The sequence below is a fragment of the Siniperca chuatsi genome, linkage group LG12 (genome assembly GCF_020085105.1).
Source record: "Siniperca chuatsi isolate FFG_IHB_CAS linkage group LG12, ASM2008510v1, whole genome shotgun sequence".
Classification (NCBI taxonomy): domain Eukaryota; kingdom Metazoa; phylum Chordata; class Actinopteri; order Centrarchiformes; family Sinipercidae; genus Siniperca; species Siniperca chuatsi.
The window spans coordinates 5,419,308-5,433,170 of NC_058053.1; the positions used below are offsets into that span (position 1 = coordinate 5,419,308).

The 13,863-nt window shown below is 39.9% G+C and overlaps 1 protein-coding gene across 4 annotated transcripts; it reads right to left on the reverse strand.

Annotated features, from left to right (window-relative positions):
* Positions 1 to 5,997: 5,997 nt before the first annotated feature.
* Positions 5,998 to 11,473, reverse strand: LOC122886008 (leucine-rich repeat-containing protein 3-like). 4 transcript variants are annotated; one of them, XM_044217855.1, is made up of 3 exons: positions 11,198 to 11,473; positions 10,936 to 11,056; positions 5,998 to 9,281 (listed from the first exon to the last, which is right to left on the reverse strand). In XM_044217855.1, exon 3 carries the CDS (start codon positions 9,254 to 9,256, stop codon positions 8,480 to 8,482), a length of 777 nt encoding a protein of 258 aa, XP_044073790.1. In that variant the 5' UTR covers positions 9,257 to 9,281; positions 10,936 to 11,056; positions 11,198 to 11,473; the 3' UTR covers positions 5,998 to 8,479. The 4 variants fall into 4 exon arrangements, with proteins under 4 accessions (XP_044073790.1, XP_044073788.1, XP_044073789.1 ...); XM_044217853.1 differs by having other exon boundaries at positions 5,998 to 9,604; XM_044217854.1 differs by having other exon boundaries at positions 10,936 to 11,473.
* Positions 11,474 to 13,863: the final 2,390 nt, after the last annotated feature.

Below are 13,863 nucleotides of genomic sequence, written 5' to 3' on the forward strand. Positions count from 1 at the left end.
AACACATCCGAGTTGATGAAATTACATTTGGGTTATTAAGATGCAATTATAAACAGAAAGATATTTCTGGCTGGATAGAAAAGCATCTAAAACAAGATTCAGACCACGAATGCTATAACTCACAGCTGAATACTGACTTCAGGTGACTTAGATTTGTGTCCAGGGGCGGCTTACTGATGGCAGCTGAATTAACCAAGGTTGACTGAAGTGAGTGCCTAGAGAATAACTTCACCCACAATGATGCACAACAGATTCTGACTCATGACAGATTACATTGCTTTTGCAGTCACTACGGAAGCTCTGCATGAGTCATATTCTTCGTACACTATGTTTTGGACACAGAACACCACAGATCCCCTTCAGCTGGCTACCTGCATTCCTTCACTCCTTTGATGGTTTGAGATCAGTTGATTACATGCAAATTTATTTGAGAATATGCACCATGTAAGCACAATATCGATTGATATATTAAAGGTCAAGGTCAAACTCAATTTTGACACAGGACACAAGACAGGGCCTCAACAAAAGGTAAAAATGTGGAAGCTATGTTAAGGCCCTTGTCTTTTCAGGTTATATTGTGCTTTTGGCTTGCATATAAGCAAATACATTTGCAATTAATCAAATTATCACATAGTGAACATGGTGCCTTTTGGGCCCCTCAGGGTCTTGGGTCTTGGGCCAGTTGCTTGCATTTGCTCAATTGGTAATACAGTAATACCCAAAGTCCTCAAAAGGTCATGTCACCCAAATTACAAAAAAGGTATTTTCTTTTTTACTGTACCCCTAATGGTGTCTAGTCATGTAGATAGTTTTGAATTTACTTGCCCAGGTCCGTCTCCAACCTGTCTCTGAGATTTTTGCCTCCACTCCAATTTAATGGAGATGAATATAATGTTTATTGTGCCCATAGCACTGAAAATAACTTCTGAAATATTCAACAGCAGTATATCTTCCCAGTATATCTTACTCTGGATAAGAGGCTTCACTATAAAGAGTGTGAGTTGTCATTGATAGTAATTTGTTTGGTAACGTTTTTATGGATCCACCACTGCATCAAATGAAATATGATGCTTCTGCATCAGGTGATTCAAATTTCCTTAAACCTGCAGGACCTTTTGTGTTCAGAAATAGTTACGTGCTTATGAAAATACAAAGAAATTTCCACAGTTCCAAGACAACAATCCGTTATTTAGATAAATAAATAGCTACAGAGCCTACTCCAAATATTTTACAGACACCAACCTGTCCAAGAGCAGGAACACGACATCTGTGTCTGCCCTCAGTCCCTTCTCTCAGCGCTCTCCAACAAGGAAAAGCTAAAGCTACACCAATTGTTATCTGTGTTTGTCCTCGCCGTCAGTTGTCAATTATTTTTTTGACAGTAACACTTCCTCTGAACTCCGAGTTTCTTTTTTATCTGGAGCATCAGACACTTTTCTTGGACGCTTCTTAGGTTTTTCTGCCACAGGCACTGCCACACTCCTAGTTGCTGTAGCCTACTCCGTCGCTATGTTTTATCCCCCCTTCAGCTCTGGCAAACCCATCATTGTTGGTTGATGTAAAACGCATCACTACTGGTGCGCCAACATGGGAATGCCACCACAGACACCAGATTTAAAAACTCAGGTATTCTGTGGTGATAGGCTTAATCAGCATTGTGTGAACCCGTTTGGCAAGGGCTTGAATCTAACGGACGTTCTGTTATATGTAAAAGTCCCGCACTCCAGCTTTAAGGTTCAGCCTTTTTTGATATCTCTGGAAACTTTGGGATTTCCACTAGAATTAAAAATAATAATAATTCTGTGGGTTTGATACAAGTTTGGCCGCACAGCATGAGATTGTACTGACCCACTGGTGAGTCAGTGACATTTGTAGGAACTACTTTTAAGTTGTCTTGGAGTTCTTGTGAGGGTTTTCTTTTTTCAACGCCTTTGATTTTAAATTTACCACAACTTTAAACCTTGCATATCAAAGTTTCCATATATGTAATCAAACAACCTGCATTATATCCAATTTTAGTAAAAGACTAAAATTGCCTGATGCATTGGTTCAACTCTAGAAATGAAGGAAACACAAAATAAGTCCTGTTGTATAATTAGAAATGATCAGTAAAGACTACATTGTAAAATGTAAATTGAGCTCAGTCCCTTTGAAGACCTGTACCATAAGATCCCGAAAGGTGGAGGTTGTTTTGGCAGCGAAACTTAGGGGCTTCCGAACAAGAAGGAATCACTTTTGTCTCCCTCATAAGAAGAGTCCGGGTCTTTAATCAGTATGTTAATGAATTTTAAAGGAACAGATGGTTTAAAGGGCAAACAGCCAGGATCAACAAACACAGGAAGGCGAACGAGTGAGTCACATTCCAACCAAGTGCACCGTTCTACATGTTAATCACCAGAAGAGGTTATGTTCTTGATGGAGGCAACAAAAAAGCATAGTACGCTAGTGTAGCATGCCAAGAAAATAAGGGAAAGGATTGAGACAAGAAACAACATAGAAAAACCTGAATGGCACTTATGACAACCAGCCAAACATTTCCTATTCCCAGCACTTGGGTGGTTTGGGACGAGGGTTAACACCTTCCATTCTGAGGCCTGGTAATCTGTTTAAAAACAACTGGCCCCTTCTGGTTGAGAGCATGTAGGGAGTGTAAGATCAACAGGAGGATTTGTGGGGCATCCACAATTAAGAGTTTGCCGTGTTAGACTGTTAGACCTGCAATTAATGTTTGCCTTTTTGTAACCATGACCCTTTCCGACCCTCCCCTCACCTAAACCTTAATCAAGTGTGTTAGTTGCCCAACCTTAAAGGTCCAGTATGTAACATTGGAAAAGCTATTGGCAGAAATGGAATATAATATTTATAAGGGTTTTCATTAGCTTTCAAAATAAGAACCGTTATGTTTTCATTACCTTAGAATGAGCCGTTTTTATCTACAGAGGGAGCAGGTCCCCCTCCACGGAGGCCGCCATGTTACACATGTTTCTACAGTAGCCCAGAATGGACAAACCAAACACTGGCTCTAGATTGGGCCGTTCGCATATTTCGCAAGTTTTGCAGCCACCGTAGTTTCTCCTACACAGTTGGAACAGGACTGTGAGGTGAGCGGTATTCAAATTGTTGCAAACTGCACTTTCACCGTTAGATGCCACTAAATCCTACGTAATGGACCTTTAAAGATGTAATCCTTAAGATTTCAATCCTAGTTAATTTGATGACATGCCAGTGCAGTTTAATAATACAGATCCCCGAAATTCTATAGGCAGTAAACACTCATTGACACTCTTCTTTGTCAAAAATACAACAGAAAGCAACTGTTGTTTCCAACATGCCATGAGCACCCGCCATCACAAGTAGTATTCCATATCAGCAGGACATAGTAAAGTCTCCAGGTTGTTATGTGCTTAAGGCCTGCTTGAAGTTTAGCTAAACTTTGATAGATAATAATATTGCCTAAAGGAAGCATATATAAGGTGAATAGAATCGGTCCAAGCACTGAACCTTGTGGAACTTGTGAATAACTTGCATGCATGGAGGACTCACCGTTAACATGTACAAACTGAGGTCGATCTGATAGATAGGATTTAAACCAGCTTAGTGCGGCTCCTTTAATGCCAATTAAATGTTCCAGTCTCTGTAACAGGATGTGATGGTCAGTGGTGTCGAACGCAGCACTAAGATCTAACAAGACAAGTACAGAGACAAGTCCATTGTCTGATGCAATTAAAAGGTCATTTGTGATTTTCACCAGTACTGTCTCTAAATCCTGACTGAAAATCCTCAAATAAACTATTGTTATTTAGAAAGTCACACAACTGATTGGCGACTGCTTTCTCAAGGATCTTAGCGAGAAAGGGAAGGTTAGATGTGGGTCTATAGTTGGCTAAAACCCCTGGATCAAGAGAGGGCTTTTTAAGAAGTGGTTTAATTACAGCTACTTTAAAGGACTGTGGTAAATAGCCTGTTAATAAAGACAGATTGATCATATCCAGTAAAGAAATGCTACCTAAGGGTAAAACATCTTTAAGCAGCCTAGTTGGAATGGGATCTAAGAGACAGGTTGACGGCTTAGATGAATTAATCGTTGAAGTTAGTTGAAAAAGGTCGACAGGAGCAAAGCAATAAAATATATATATCAGATTTACAGCTGTTTCTAAGGTTCCTGTGTTTGAAGATAAATCAGTACCGGTTGAGGGCAGGATGTGATGAATTTTTGCTCTAATAGTTAAAATTGTATCATTAAAGAAGCTCATGAAGTTGTTACTACTGAGGGCTATAGGAATACTTGGCTCAATAGAGCTATGACTCTCTGTCAGCCTGACTACAGTGCTGAAAAGAAACCTGGGGTTGTTTTTATTTTCTTCTATTAATGATGAGTAATAAGCTGCTCTGGCATTACGGAGGGCCTTCCTATATGTTTTATGACTATCTTGCCAGACTAAATGAGATTCTTCTAGGTTGTTGTAATGCCATTTCCTTTTCGCAGTGTTTGCTTTAATTTGCAGGTTTGGGGGTAATTCCCTGGAGCTAACCTTCTCAGCTTCATTAGCAGAAACTCTGAATAGCTGACAAAAGAAGACATTAGGTGCTACCACAAGGTCCATCAAAAAAAAACAAGCCACAGCAAAAAACAATGCTGTGCAGAAGGTTTAGGAAACACCAGTTCAAATAATTACTACAGTATGTCACACAACTTTAGTGACACTGGCCTTTAAAACCGATGCAGCAGGCTCAAGTTTCTCTCAGTAATGAGTCTTTTATCGATCTCCGCATTGTGCACTCAAACTACTAGCTGGATAAGCCAAAAGCGTTCCTACTCATTAGAGAACTGGCTTCTCTGTACATCCTGCACTATGATGTGCAATTGCTTGGAAGATGAAAAATCATTAGTTAGAAGTAAATTAGTTGTCATAATAATGCCAGCTCGCTCTGTTCCATCATGAAACCTCCTCACAACAAAGAAATGAGCCAACATCTTTGACTGCTGAGAAATCACCACAACCAGTAGCTGATTTGTTAATTTTTATCAGGGGGGATGGCCCAATTAGAGGGCCCCCCCTACCCTCCCCCACTGTCAAATAAACACTTAGTTTGTGGCACAAAGATTTGTTTTATTTGAAAAGATGACAGCAAAAAAAAAGTTTATGAGCATTCAAGGGCACTTGAATCCAAGCTCTGTTAATTTCTGCACTTTCTCTTTCCCCCCATCTGCTGTAGAGAATATAGATGAATTGTTGAGAGTTATTACATTTTGACAGAGCATTTCTATTTTAACAGGGGCAGCTTTTCTAGTCTTTACAGCACTGCCGGTTTAGCGGCCCACAAGTCGAGTCAGTGAGTGAGGTACTCACACAGGGAGAGTAGAGGTGAGTTGGAGAAATCATTTCACATGGCGTGCTCTAAAAAGAGAAACGTAGACAGCGGAAAGAGCGCTTTTAATCAAGAATGGACAGACTCTTACATGTTCAATCTTCCCACCGATAGTTCAAAACCAGTATGTCTCATATGTTCCAAGAGCGTGGCAGTTAAAAGCAGCAATGTGAAGCGCCACTACCAGACAAAGCACAGAGCATCTTTTGAGCAGGTTAACAAGGGGGAAGAATTTTGGTTATTTTGCTAACAAGGGTGGTGGTGCCCCCCCTCAAGTCGCCCCCTGACCACAACAAATGAAATTCCATGTTTTTGTGTTTTGTGCACATGTTTTACTTTTCCATTGGTGTTTTTTTTTTCTTTGTCCAGATAGAAATAGTTCTTGTCAGTGAAATTTTACATCAACAGGAAATATATTTGCGATCAAAAAATGTCATACATCTGCTCCTTTTTTTTCTGCAGTTAAATTGTTTGTTGAACCCATTGAGTGTAAATTAATTAACTGAGATGGCAAGGCTAAGGAAAAAATCTGAAAGAAAGAGGGTCCAACTAATACACTGTTGTAATGAAAGCTGTCTTTATTCAGAAAATATTTGGCCAAAATACAAAAATGTGAGGAGACTGAACTGTCTTGGAAAATAATTTTTATTTTCAAATGCTGGTAAGGTGTCTATTGAAATCCAGAAAACAAAACAAACATACAGTAATTACTGCAACAGATAGACAAGGTGAGAAAACAAAACGATTGGAGCCCTTTTATTTCCATCACACAGCTCATAGACCAATTCTTAGATGAAGAAAAGACACTGACCGATTGAGTTCTCAAAGACATCCAAACACTTTGATATGGGTTTAGCTAAAGACATATTTTACAAAATAACAACACAGATGGCATGTGCATTACTTTAAATTGTAAAATTTGTATACACATTGGCCAGCACAAACACTGTTAGAAGACAGGTCAAAACAGACAGACACTTCTGTAACAAATACACCTACAGTAGTATAAAAAAGACTATTTTGTCACATGTAAATACAGTATGCAAAATTAAAAACAAGTCTCTACCTAGAGTAGATCAGGTATTAGTAACTGTGTTTATTCTAACCTGCTTGAACTACTAGATGAGTGGGAATCACCACATGAGGACTAGTACAGTAAGTTGTCAATTACAGAAAAGCATACATTAACTTTTCTGTCATTGTCTTCTGGCACTTGTTCTTGTCCTTTTTTTGGAAAAATCCACCCATCTGGGGAATTGAGCTTTAACACCTTTATGACTCAGGTCCCCAGCCCTACACAGAAACTGGCCAGGCATACATTGTAACTGACTCTGAGTTCTGCAATGGCGAGGGTGGACAGGGAGAGGACTTGACACTCATTTGTCCAACTTTGTGCACAGTGCTATGGTGTAGAAGTCCCAGAGAGTAGGCACTTGGACACAATCAACTCTTGATCAACAAAGTAACCCACACGTAATTTAAAAACTATTGAGTTTGTGTCCAAACAAACAGAGTTATACTACAATCAAATCAATAGTCGTAATGGCTGTGGTATGTTAATTCAGCTATTTGTGGTTTGCGTCTGTGGTTCCCAAATAACAGAAATGACGTAGTATTTGACAATTCTGAATGTTGACATTCAACAGAAATACATTTTTGGACCCCAAAAATTGCTAACTAAATTATCAGTATACAAAGCTGCATTAATCAATGCTTTTTATATTAAAGTTCTTCATGATGACTTGTTTTTTTTATTACTGTGCTGTAATTGACTCCTCCTAGATGTAATAAAACATTTAGCTGAACTGAACTTCTGTCTGTGGTGTACTGGGTAATACCCCAGTGCAAAAGTGTAGTCCTACAAAGGAAGTGGTTTTGTTTATAATGAACAAAAATAATTTTTAAAAACAACAACAATATAATTACCATATATGTTTTTGCATGCGTTTCTCAAACCACCAGGAAATTCACAAGAGACCGCAGTTGTGATTTCTAACCTTCTTCAGGGTACCGCCATTGTATCAGGTTATCACATAGGGCTTTAATATTGAATCAAAAGACTTTGTAATGTAAAAGGGATCAAAGAGAGTTGTCACTCAACTATGAGCTTTTCAGCCTCTTTTAAGATCATTAATTTTGTTTTTGCTGCCCACACATTGAGGCTGGAATTATGCTTGCTGCACGCAGGCGAACATGCACAGGGGTCATTCAGATACATTCGCATGGCTTGTGTAACTTTCTTATCTGTGTTTCGAACACGTCTCCTGGCAGGAGTTGACTCAGCCAATCGGACTGAATGATGATTTGGAAGGTGTGTGCCTGGTATTGCCTGGTAATAAAGGAGACATGTTAACATTCCTTCTCTTCATAACCTTGGCATGACATGCTGAAATGCTTGTTTAGATCGTTTTTGGGATATACCAAAAACACATCAGAGCTGCAAGTGTATGGCAGTTTTCCTTGTTTGAATACATTTAGTCTTTAACATGACACGGTGCAGTGGTTGCACAGAGTAACGTTACTTCGCGGGTAAGGAGTTTTATGTGTAAGGTTTTTTTGGAAGCAGGGCTGTTATGCACGTGTTATGCAAACTGAATGTTAACACCTTGCCCTATTTCATATATAAGCCAAAGTCTCGTACAATGCCCTTTACCTTGACAGTGTGACATAAAGAACATAAATCAATACATAGATACAAAGTAACAGAGAGATGCAGTCCTCCTCCTCATTTATCTCAGTCCAAATTCAATCACACTATGGATCAACACCAGAGTGGGAACATTTATCTCTCCAGTCTAGATCTATCATCTCTCATGGAAATATGAGTATTTTGTGCTGTCACTGCAGAGTCAGACTTACTCGTATTTAATAAAATCAAAATAAATGTTTTGGAATAATACAAAAGATATCATTTATGAGGCTGAACAAATCAAAAAATCAAAATGATGCATTTTAGTCGCTGAAAGACCCCAAAGAATGTGCTCACAAACACTGGTGATTATGTGTTGCAACAGCTTTTTAGTCATTTTGTACATGACCACACATTTACTCACATATTTACAGATACAGAGGCACACACACCACAGCTCCAGAGCTGCATATGGCCCTGCTAGAGAACAGTGCTGATGGTGTCAAAGTCCTTGCTGATCTGAGAGCTGCTGGGAAGTGACTTGAGGTACTCCAGATGCCTCCTAGCATCCTCCTGATTGTGTCTCACATAGTAGATGACGTATGCAATCACCATGGTGAACCATCCGAACATGGTGACAAACATGGCTACATCGGTGGTCTTGTGGTGAAAGTTGCAGAAGTTGATCCCTGAGTCCAGCACCTGGATTACCGGTTTGCCTGCGTATTCCTCCTGCACCGCTGTGTGGCAGATCACCTCGTTCACTGTCTCGGGGTCCAGCCGCAGCTCCCTCAGGACCTCCTGCAGCGTACACTCACAGTGCCACGGGTTGTTTGACAGACTGATTTTTGCTCGGAGACGGGCAAAAGCCTCTTTGGGGACACTTTGGATGCGATTGTTTGCTAGATCCAGGACAAGGAGGCTGTCAGAAACACCTTGAAAAGCTCCAACGTCCACAGTTTCAATGTCATTGTTAGACAGGTCCAGCTCTTGAAGGTAGTGCAGTTCTTTGAAGGCGTGGTTGGGGATGTGCTTGATGTGGTTGGATGCCAAAAGCAGGACAACAGTATCTCTTGGAAGATCTGATGGGATCTTCTCCAAGTTGCGAGACATACATTGGACCACGGTCATGCCACTCTTCTCTATACAGTGACAGCTTGTGGGACAAGCCATCACTGGTGCACCTGCAATGAATAATCCAAAGAGCAAGCCCCATAAGAGGGCAAAGCCATCAAAGATAGGGGATTTCCTGGGCATATTCAGCAGCGACCTCCCACAAGTCCTGTCAGGCAAAAGCAATCATAGTTTCACCTATTTCCCAGCATTAAATGGTGATGATTGCAGCTTCATTAGCTGTCAAAATTATCAGTTCATTCACACAAACATAAGAGCTTATCTTGAGATGATCCTTCAAAATTGATTTGATAGAGTTTCATATAATCTTTTGAATTAAATTTCCAAAGTGCTCGTCCAAAAACTGAGCAGCTCACTGAGCAGATTGCAGCAGGGAAGTGTAATCTCAGGTTTAATTTGTGAGGACGCTGAAAGCTTCAGAGAGTTAGGAGCAGGGCAAGCGACACTGGAATCAACATGTCATATTGTACACTGAAAGAAACAAAGAGAATAGTGTTATTCTTGAACAGAAAAACATTTTTTTAGTTCTTTAGTGCAGGAGATGGCAATAGTTGCTGTCAGTGTACATATGAAGAATCCAGCTCATCCAGACGGTGCCTTTTGCTAAGATAAGTCATTTTCTAACTGCACAGGCAATTGCCTTTAACTTCCCAAACTGAGCTGACTAAATGGTATTCCCACAATGCTTACAAATGTATAATGTGATTGTTGAGAAAATCCATTTCACTTTAGCAAATCTCATGAAGGTACACTCATGGGTCATCGCCCATTTTCTCATTCAATTAGGAAAAAGTGATTTTGTTCTGCATCGTCTACTATAAATGTCACATGAAATAATTTCATGTGAATTATGCACTGTAGTGCATATCAACATTAATAACATTATTTCATTGCTGGACAATTAAGAAAAAAAAAAACCCCAGCTCATCTCCCTTTGACTCCAACAATGAGGAGAGGCTTTTTTTTTGCACCACTCCCTCACTTCAGCGACTGCTGTCTCTCATTCACAGGCACATGATAAGAATAGCTGCGGGCTCTAAAGCCACTCCATCTGTCCTACAGGAGGATCATCACTTCAGGACTGCGCACCCTCTGGTGGGCTAAACTGATCACACAATGAACCCCTCGCTGTGTTTCGAGGTCATCTGCCCCATGGAGCCCGTGGCTTCTTCTAATATTTCATTTCTTTCTTTTTTTTTTTTTTTTGCCTTTGTCTTTGGCAAGGGCTTCATAGCTGAACACACACACACACACACACGCAAGCACGAGTCTTAAATAAGCCCCTCACGTTCTCATCAGTCTGAGCTCAGCAGGAGGTGTGGACAAGATGTGGCATCTACACATACAAGGGCGCTTCTGTTATGACACCACTACATCATTAAATAAAATAGTACATTTAATGTTTACACATGCATATTGTGCTGTAGCTTGTCTGAGCTGTCGTTTCCAATATATATTTTGTAGTAATCTCTTAAAATGAAATTAGGTGACAAACTGGCTCTTAAATAGGCTATATAAACAGATGTTTTCTTCAGTTTTGCAAGTAAATTTCGTTAAAAAAAAAACAACTAAACGTATCACAGCTTGACAGAACATTTAGGAAAGTAAACATTTATGTATCTAAATAAGAATATTAGGTGGACCTGTAGAGGCAAGAAGAGTGCAGAGTGAACAGCATCATAGCGTTTTGTAATATTGCGGATTTTAATCACATTAACATGTGGTTCTGTTTTTAAAATATTTACTCGGCAAAAACAATTCCACATGGGCTAATAACTTAATTACATTGTAGAGGTACTTACTGGGAAAGAGTTTTATCCTGGAATGTATTAATAGCTACTTTTTTATCCAGCGTCGTAGATAGTGCAGCAGTAGTTTGCTCCTATCACATCTGTATCATCGTTGGAAGAAGGCTGAACCTCTCTGGAAGTAAATAATAAAACAACATTGTTTTTTTTTTTTCTTAAGTACAGTCAGCTACTTCAAGGCGTCCACATTTCCGCGAGGGAATAAAGAAAATAACAGGAAAGTTCCTAAACGGCACGCGGGGAACTTATTCAATACCCGAGTGAAATGATTCATATCTCCAAATGTGGCTCTTTTAATGTCTTCTCATGAAACACAACATGACAGTCACACTTGTTGATGGTGATGGTGATGGTGGTGGTGGTGGTAGAGGTGATGTTCCGGAAAGGTCTCGAGGAGCCGCACCGGTTCGACTCATCACGCGCCTCTGTCTCCCAACCGCGCGCGCTTGGCGCCAGAAGGAGTCCCGACAGCGCGTGCATTGGACTGCTCTGCCGCTCCGCTGCCAGCTCTCCTCGTCCACTTCCCCGTCTGTCTGTCTGTCTGTCTGTCTGTCCCCCTCCCTGGCTGCCCTGCCCGCACCTCCCCTCTCCTCTGAACCATTCTCCTCTAAGACAATTAACAAACAAATAACAACACTAAATTGTTCCTGGATGCAAAATAAGCGAGAAACATTTATCTTGTCAAGTCCTAATGACTTTTAAAATGACTTCTTTGCCTTAAACCATGTAAAAACAGCCTGACACCTGGACCAAGATTATGTTTGATTTCTAAATTAGCCTCTTAAAATGTTTAATAAAATGTTCTTCCCATTATTTTTAACATTGTTTTTTTTTTCAAGACCTATAAAATGCAGTGACAAAGTAATAAGTAAAGAGTGAAAGAGAGATTCTTGGAATCTCATGTAAAACACCCCACCTCAAGACCTTGCATGTCACTTTGAACTGTGATGTATTGATTACTTTAATCACTCCAAGTGCTGAATCAGACAGACTATCAAAGAGCCTGGATGTTAGGGGTTTAGACTGCACAGAAGTGAATCAAGATGTCAGCTTTGAGGTCTGCACTGTATCCGGGTGGTAATTGCCCTATTCCAACTGTGGAGGCTTATTCCACACTCACTAACTGCATGCAAAGTGGGCTACTATGTTTTTGGTTTGTCTTTTTACTTAATGCTACAAGACCTTCTATGACTGAGTCAAGCACCATGCATGTCTGCATCAAATAACAGCAATTGTGAATACTCTCTTTAACTAAGCTGTTAGTGGTGTTTCATTAAAGAGAATGTCTTAAACTTATTATGCAACAATTTTAACGTGTGCCTATACTTATCATAGAAACAAGCTGTTTTCCTCACACCTCTTGCTGGAGGAGCGTCAACGCCACAATGAGTGTAATTTGCATCAGTATGGTAAATAAGGTCACATCCCATGTGACCTTAACAGATTGACTGTGCATGGCTGCACATGCAAGTGAGCGTTTAGCATTGTGGTTTTTTGCTCCATGTCATTAGTGGAAGTCCAAAATGAAAAGCTATTTCAAACAGTGTTGTGGCAACTTACATTGCAGATTTAAATTGTCTTAGTCTGACAAAGTGCACTGAGCCTAAATCTTAGTTGTAACAATTTAGTGCAGATTATAAGAAACACAGTGTAATGTAATTGTTGTAATGTAATGTAATGTTTTCCAGATAACCTTGACAAGAGCAAAAAAATATCTGCAAATAGGGCTCAGAAAAGTGAGTTTAACCAACCACTTCAATTCCATTTGCACTGCCCCATGTGATTCAAATGTAGGTCAGCTGGTCCCAGTGTTCCAGGTGTCATTTGAGCTACGGAGGAGTGCAAGTTTTTCATGGGCCTGCCACAGTCCCATACCCGGAGCATGCCAGCTGGCATGATGAATTGTGCTATATGTGGCGCTTAACTACTGAACTCCCTGAGCATGATGTAGGGTAGTATTTGGGGGTAACCATGGGGCTGTTGGTCATGTACTGCTCAGAAACCACACTTTTGTCAATAGCTATTGTTCACTACAAGAATCTAGTATACATGACATTATATTTGTAATAAGCTGTGTAATTGTAATTGTCACCGGGAGACTTAAGCTACAAGAAAGTCATGGGAATTAACAATACATACCATTTACTGAGTGGCAAATTGTGTGGAGTTAGCTGGTCATAGGAACAGCATCTTAAAGCAGCACTAATCCATATTTTTATATTAGCGATGGATCAAATGTGTAATGTGAAAGGGTTCAGTTGTTGGGACAAACCCAAAGAGAAGTATCACCCAACTCTAAGTTAGCGACGAGTTGGTGAACATAGTGGAGCGTTCAGCAGCTAAAGAGCCAGATGATTCCCTCAGGCGTTGGTGGAGACCAAAACAGAGCTTAAAGAAGACTGAATATGGAGTTACACTGGTAAGCCGGCCAGAAATGGGGCTCCAAATAGGCAACTGTTTGCGAAAACATTTACTGTATCGACTTTATAAGGGGATAATATTCAATGATGTGTTTTCAACTTGCTGCACTCATCATCATGCATCATTATGGTGAAAAATAACAAATTGTGAGTTTATAATCACAACGTTCTGTCTGCCTTTGTGATAGTTGTGACATACTGGCCCTCAGTAGTTTTCAGCATTGGCCATAGATGGCTTCTTTTGAGAAAAGGAAAATCTTTCTAGAAAGAATAAATTAGATTAGATTAGATAAGAAAATCTTTTTAAAAAATCTTTAAATGATGATAGGCCCTCAGAGAATTACTGTATGTGCCCAATTTTGGATGTTAAAAAGTGAATATCATAAATCTAAGGTCACCACACTACAGTGTGCATCGACTTTTACTACCAGTTGCTCACTTATTGTTCCATGATAAATAGGCAGGCAAGAGTTTGGGTCAGGTTTCAACATCTCCATGATTT

What these genes read in the sequence shown, in the direction of transcription:
- LOC122886008 (XM_044217855.1), bottom strand. Translation starts at nt 9,256, where the DNA reads ATGCCCAGGAAATCCCCTATCTTTGATGGCTTTGCCCTCTTATGGGGC.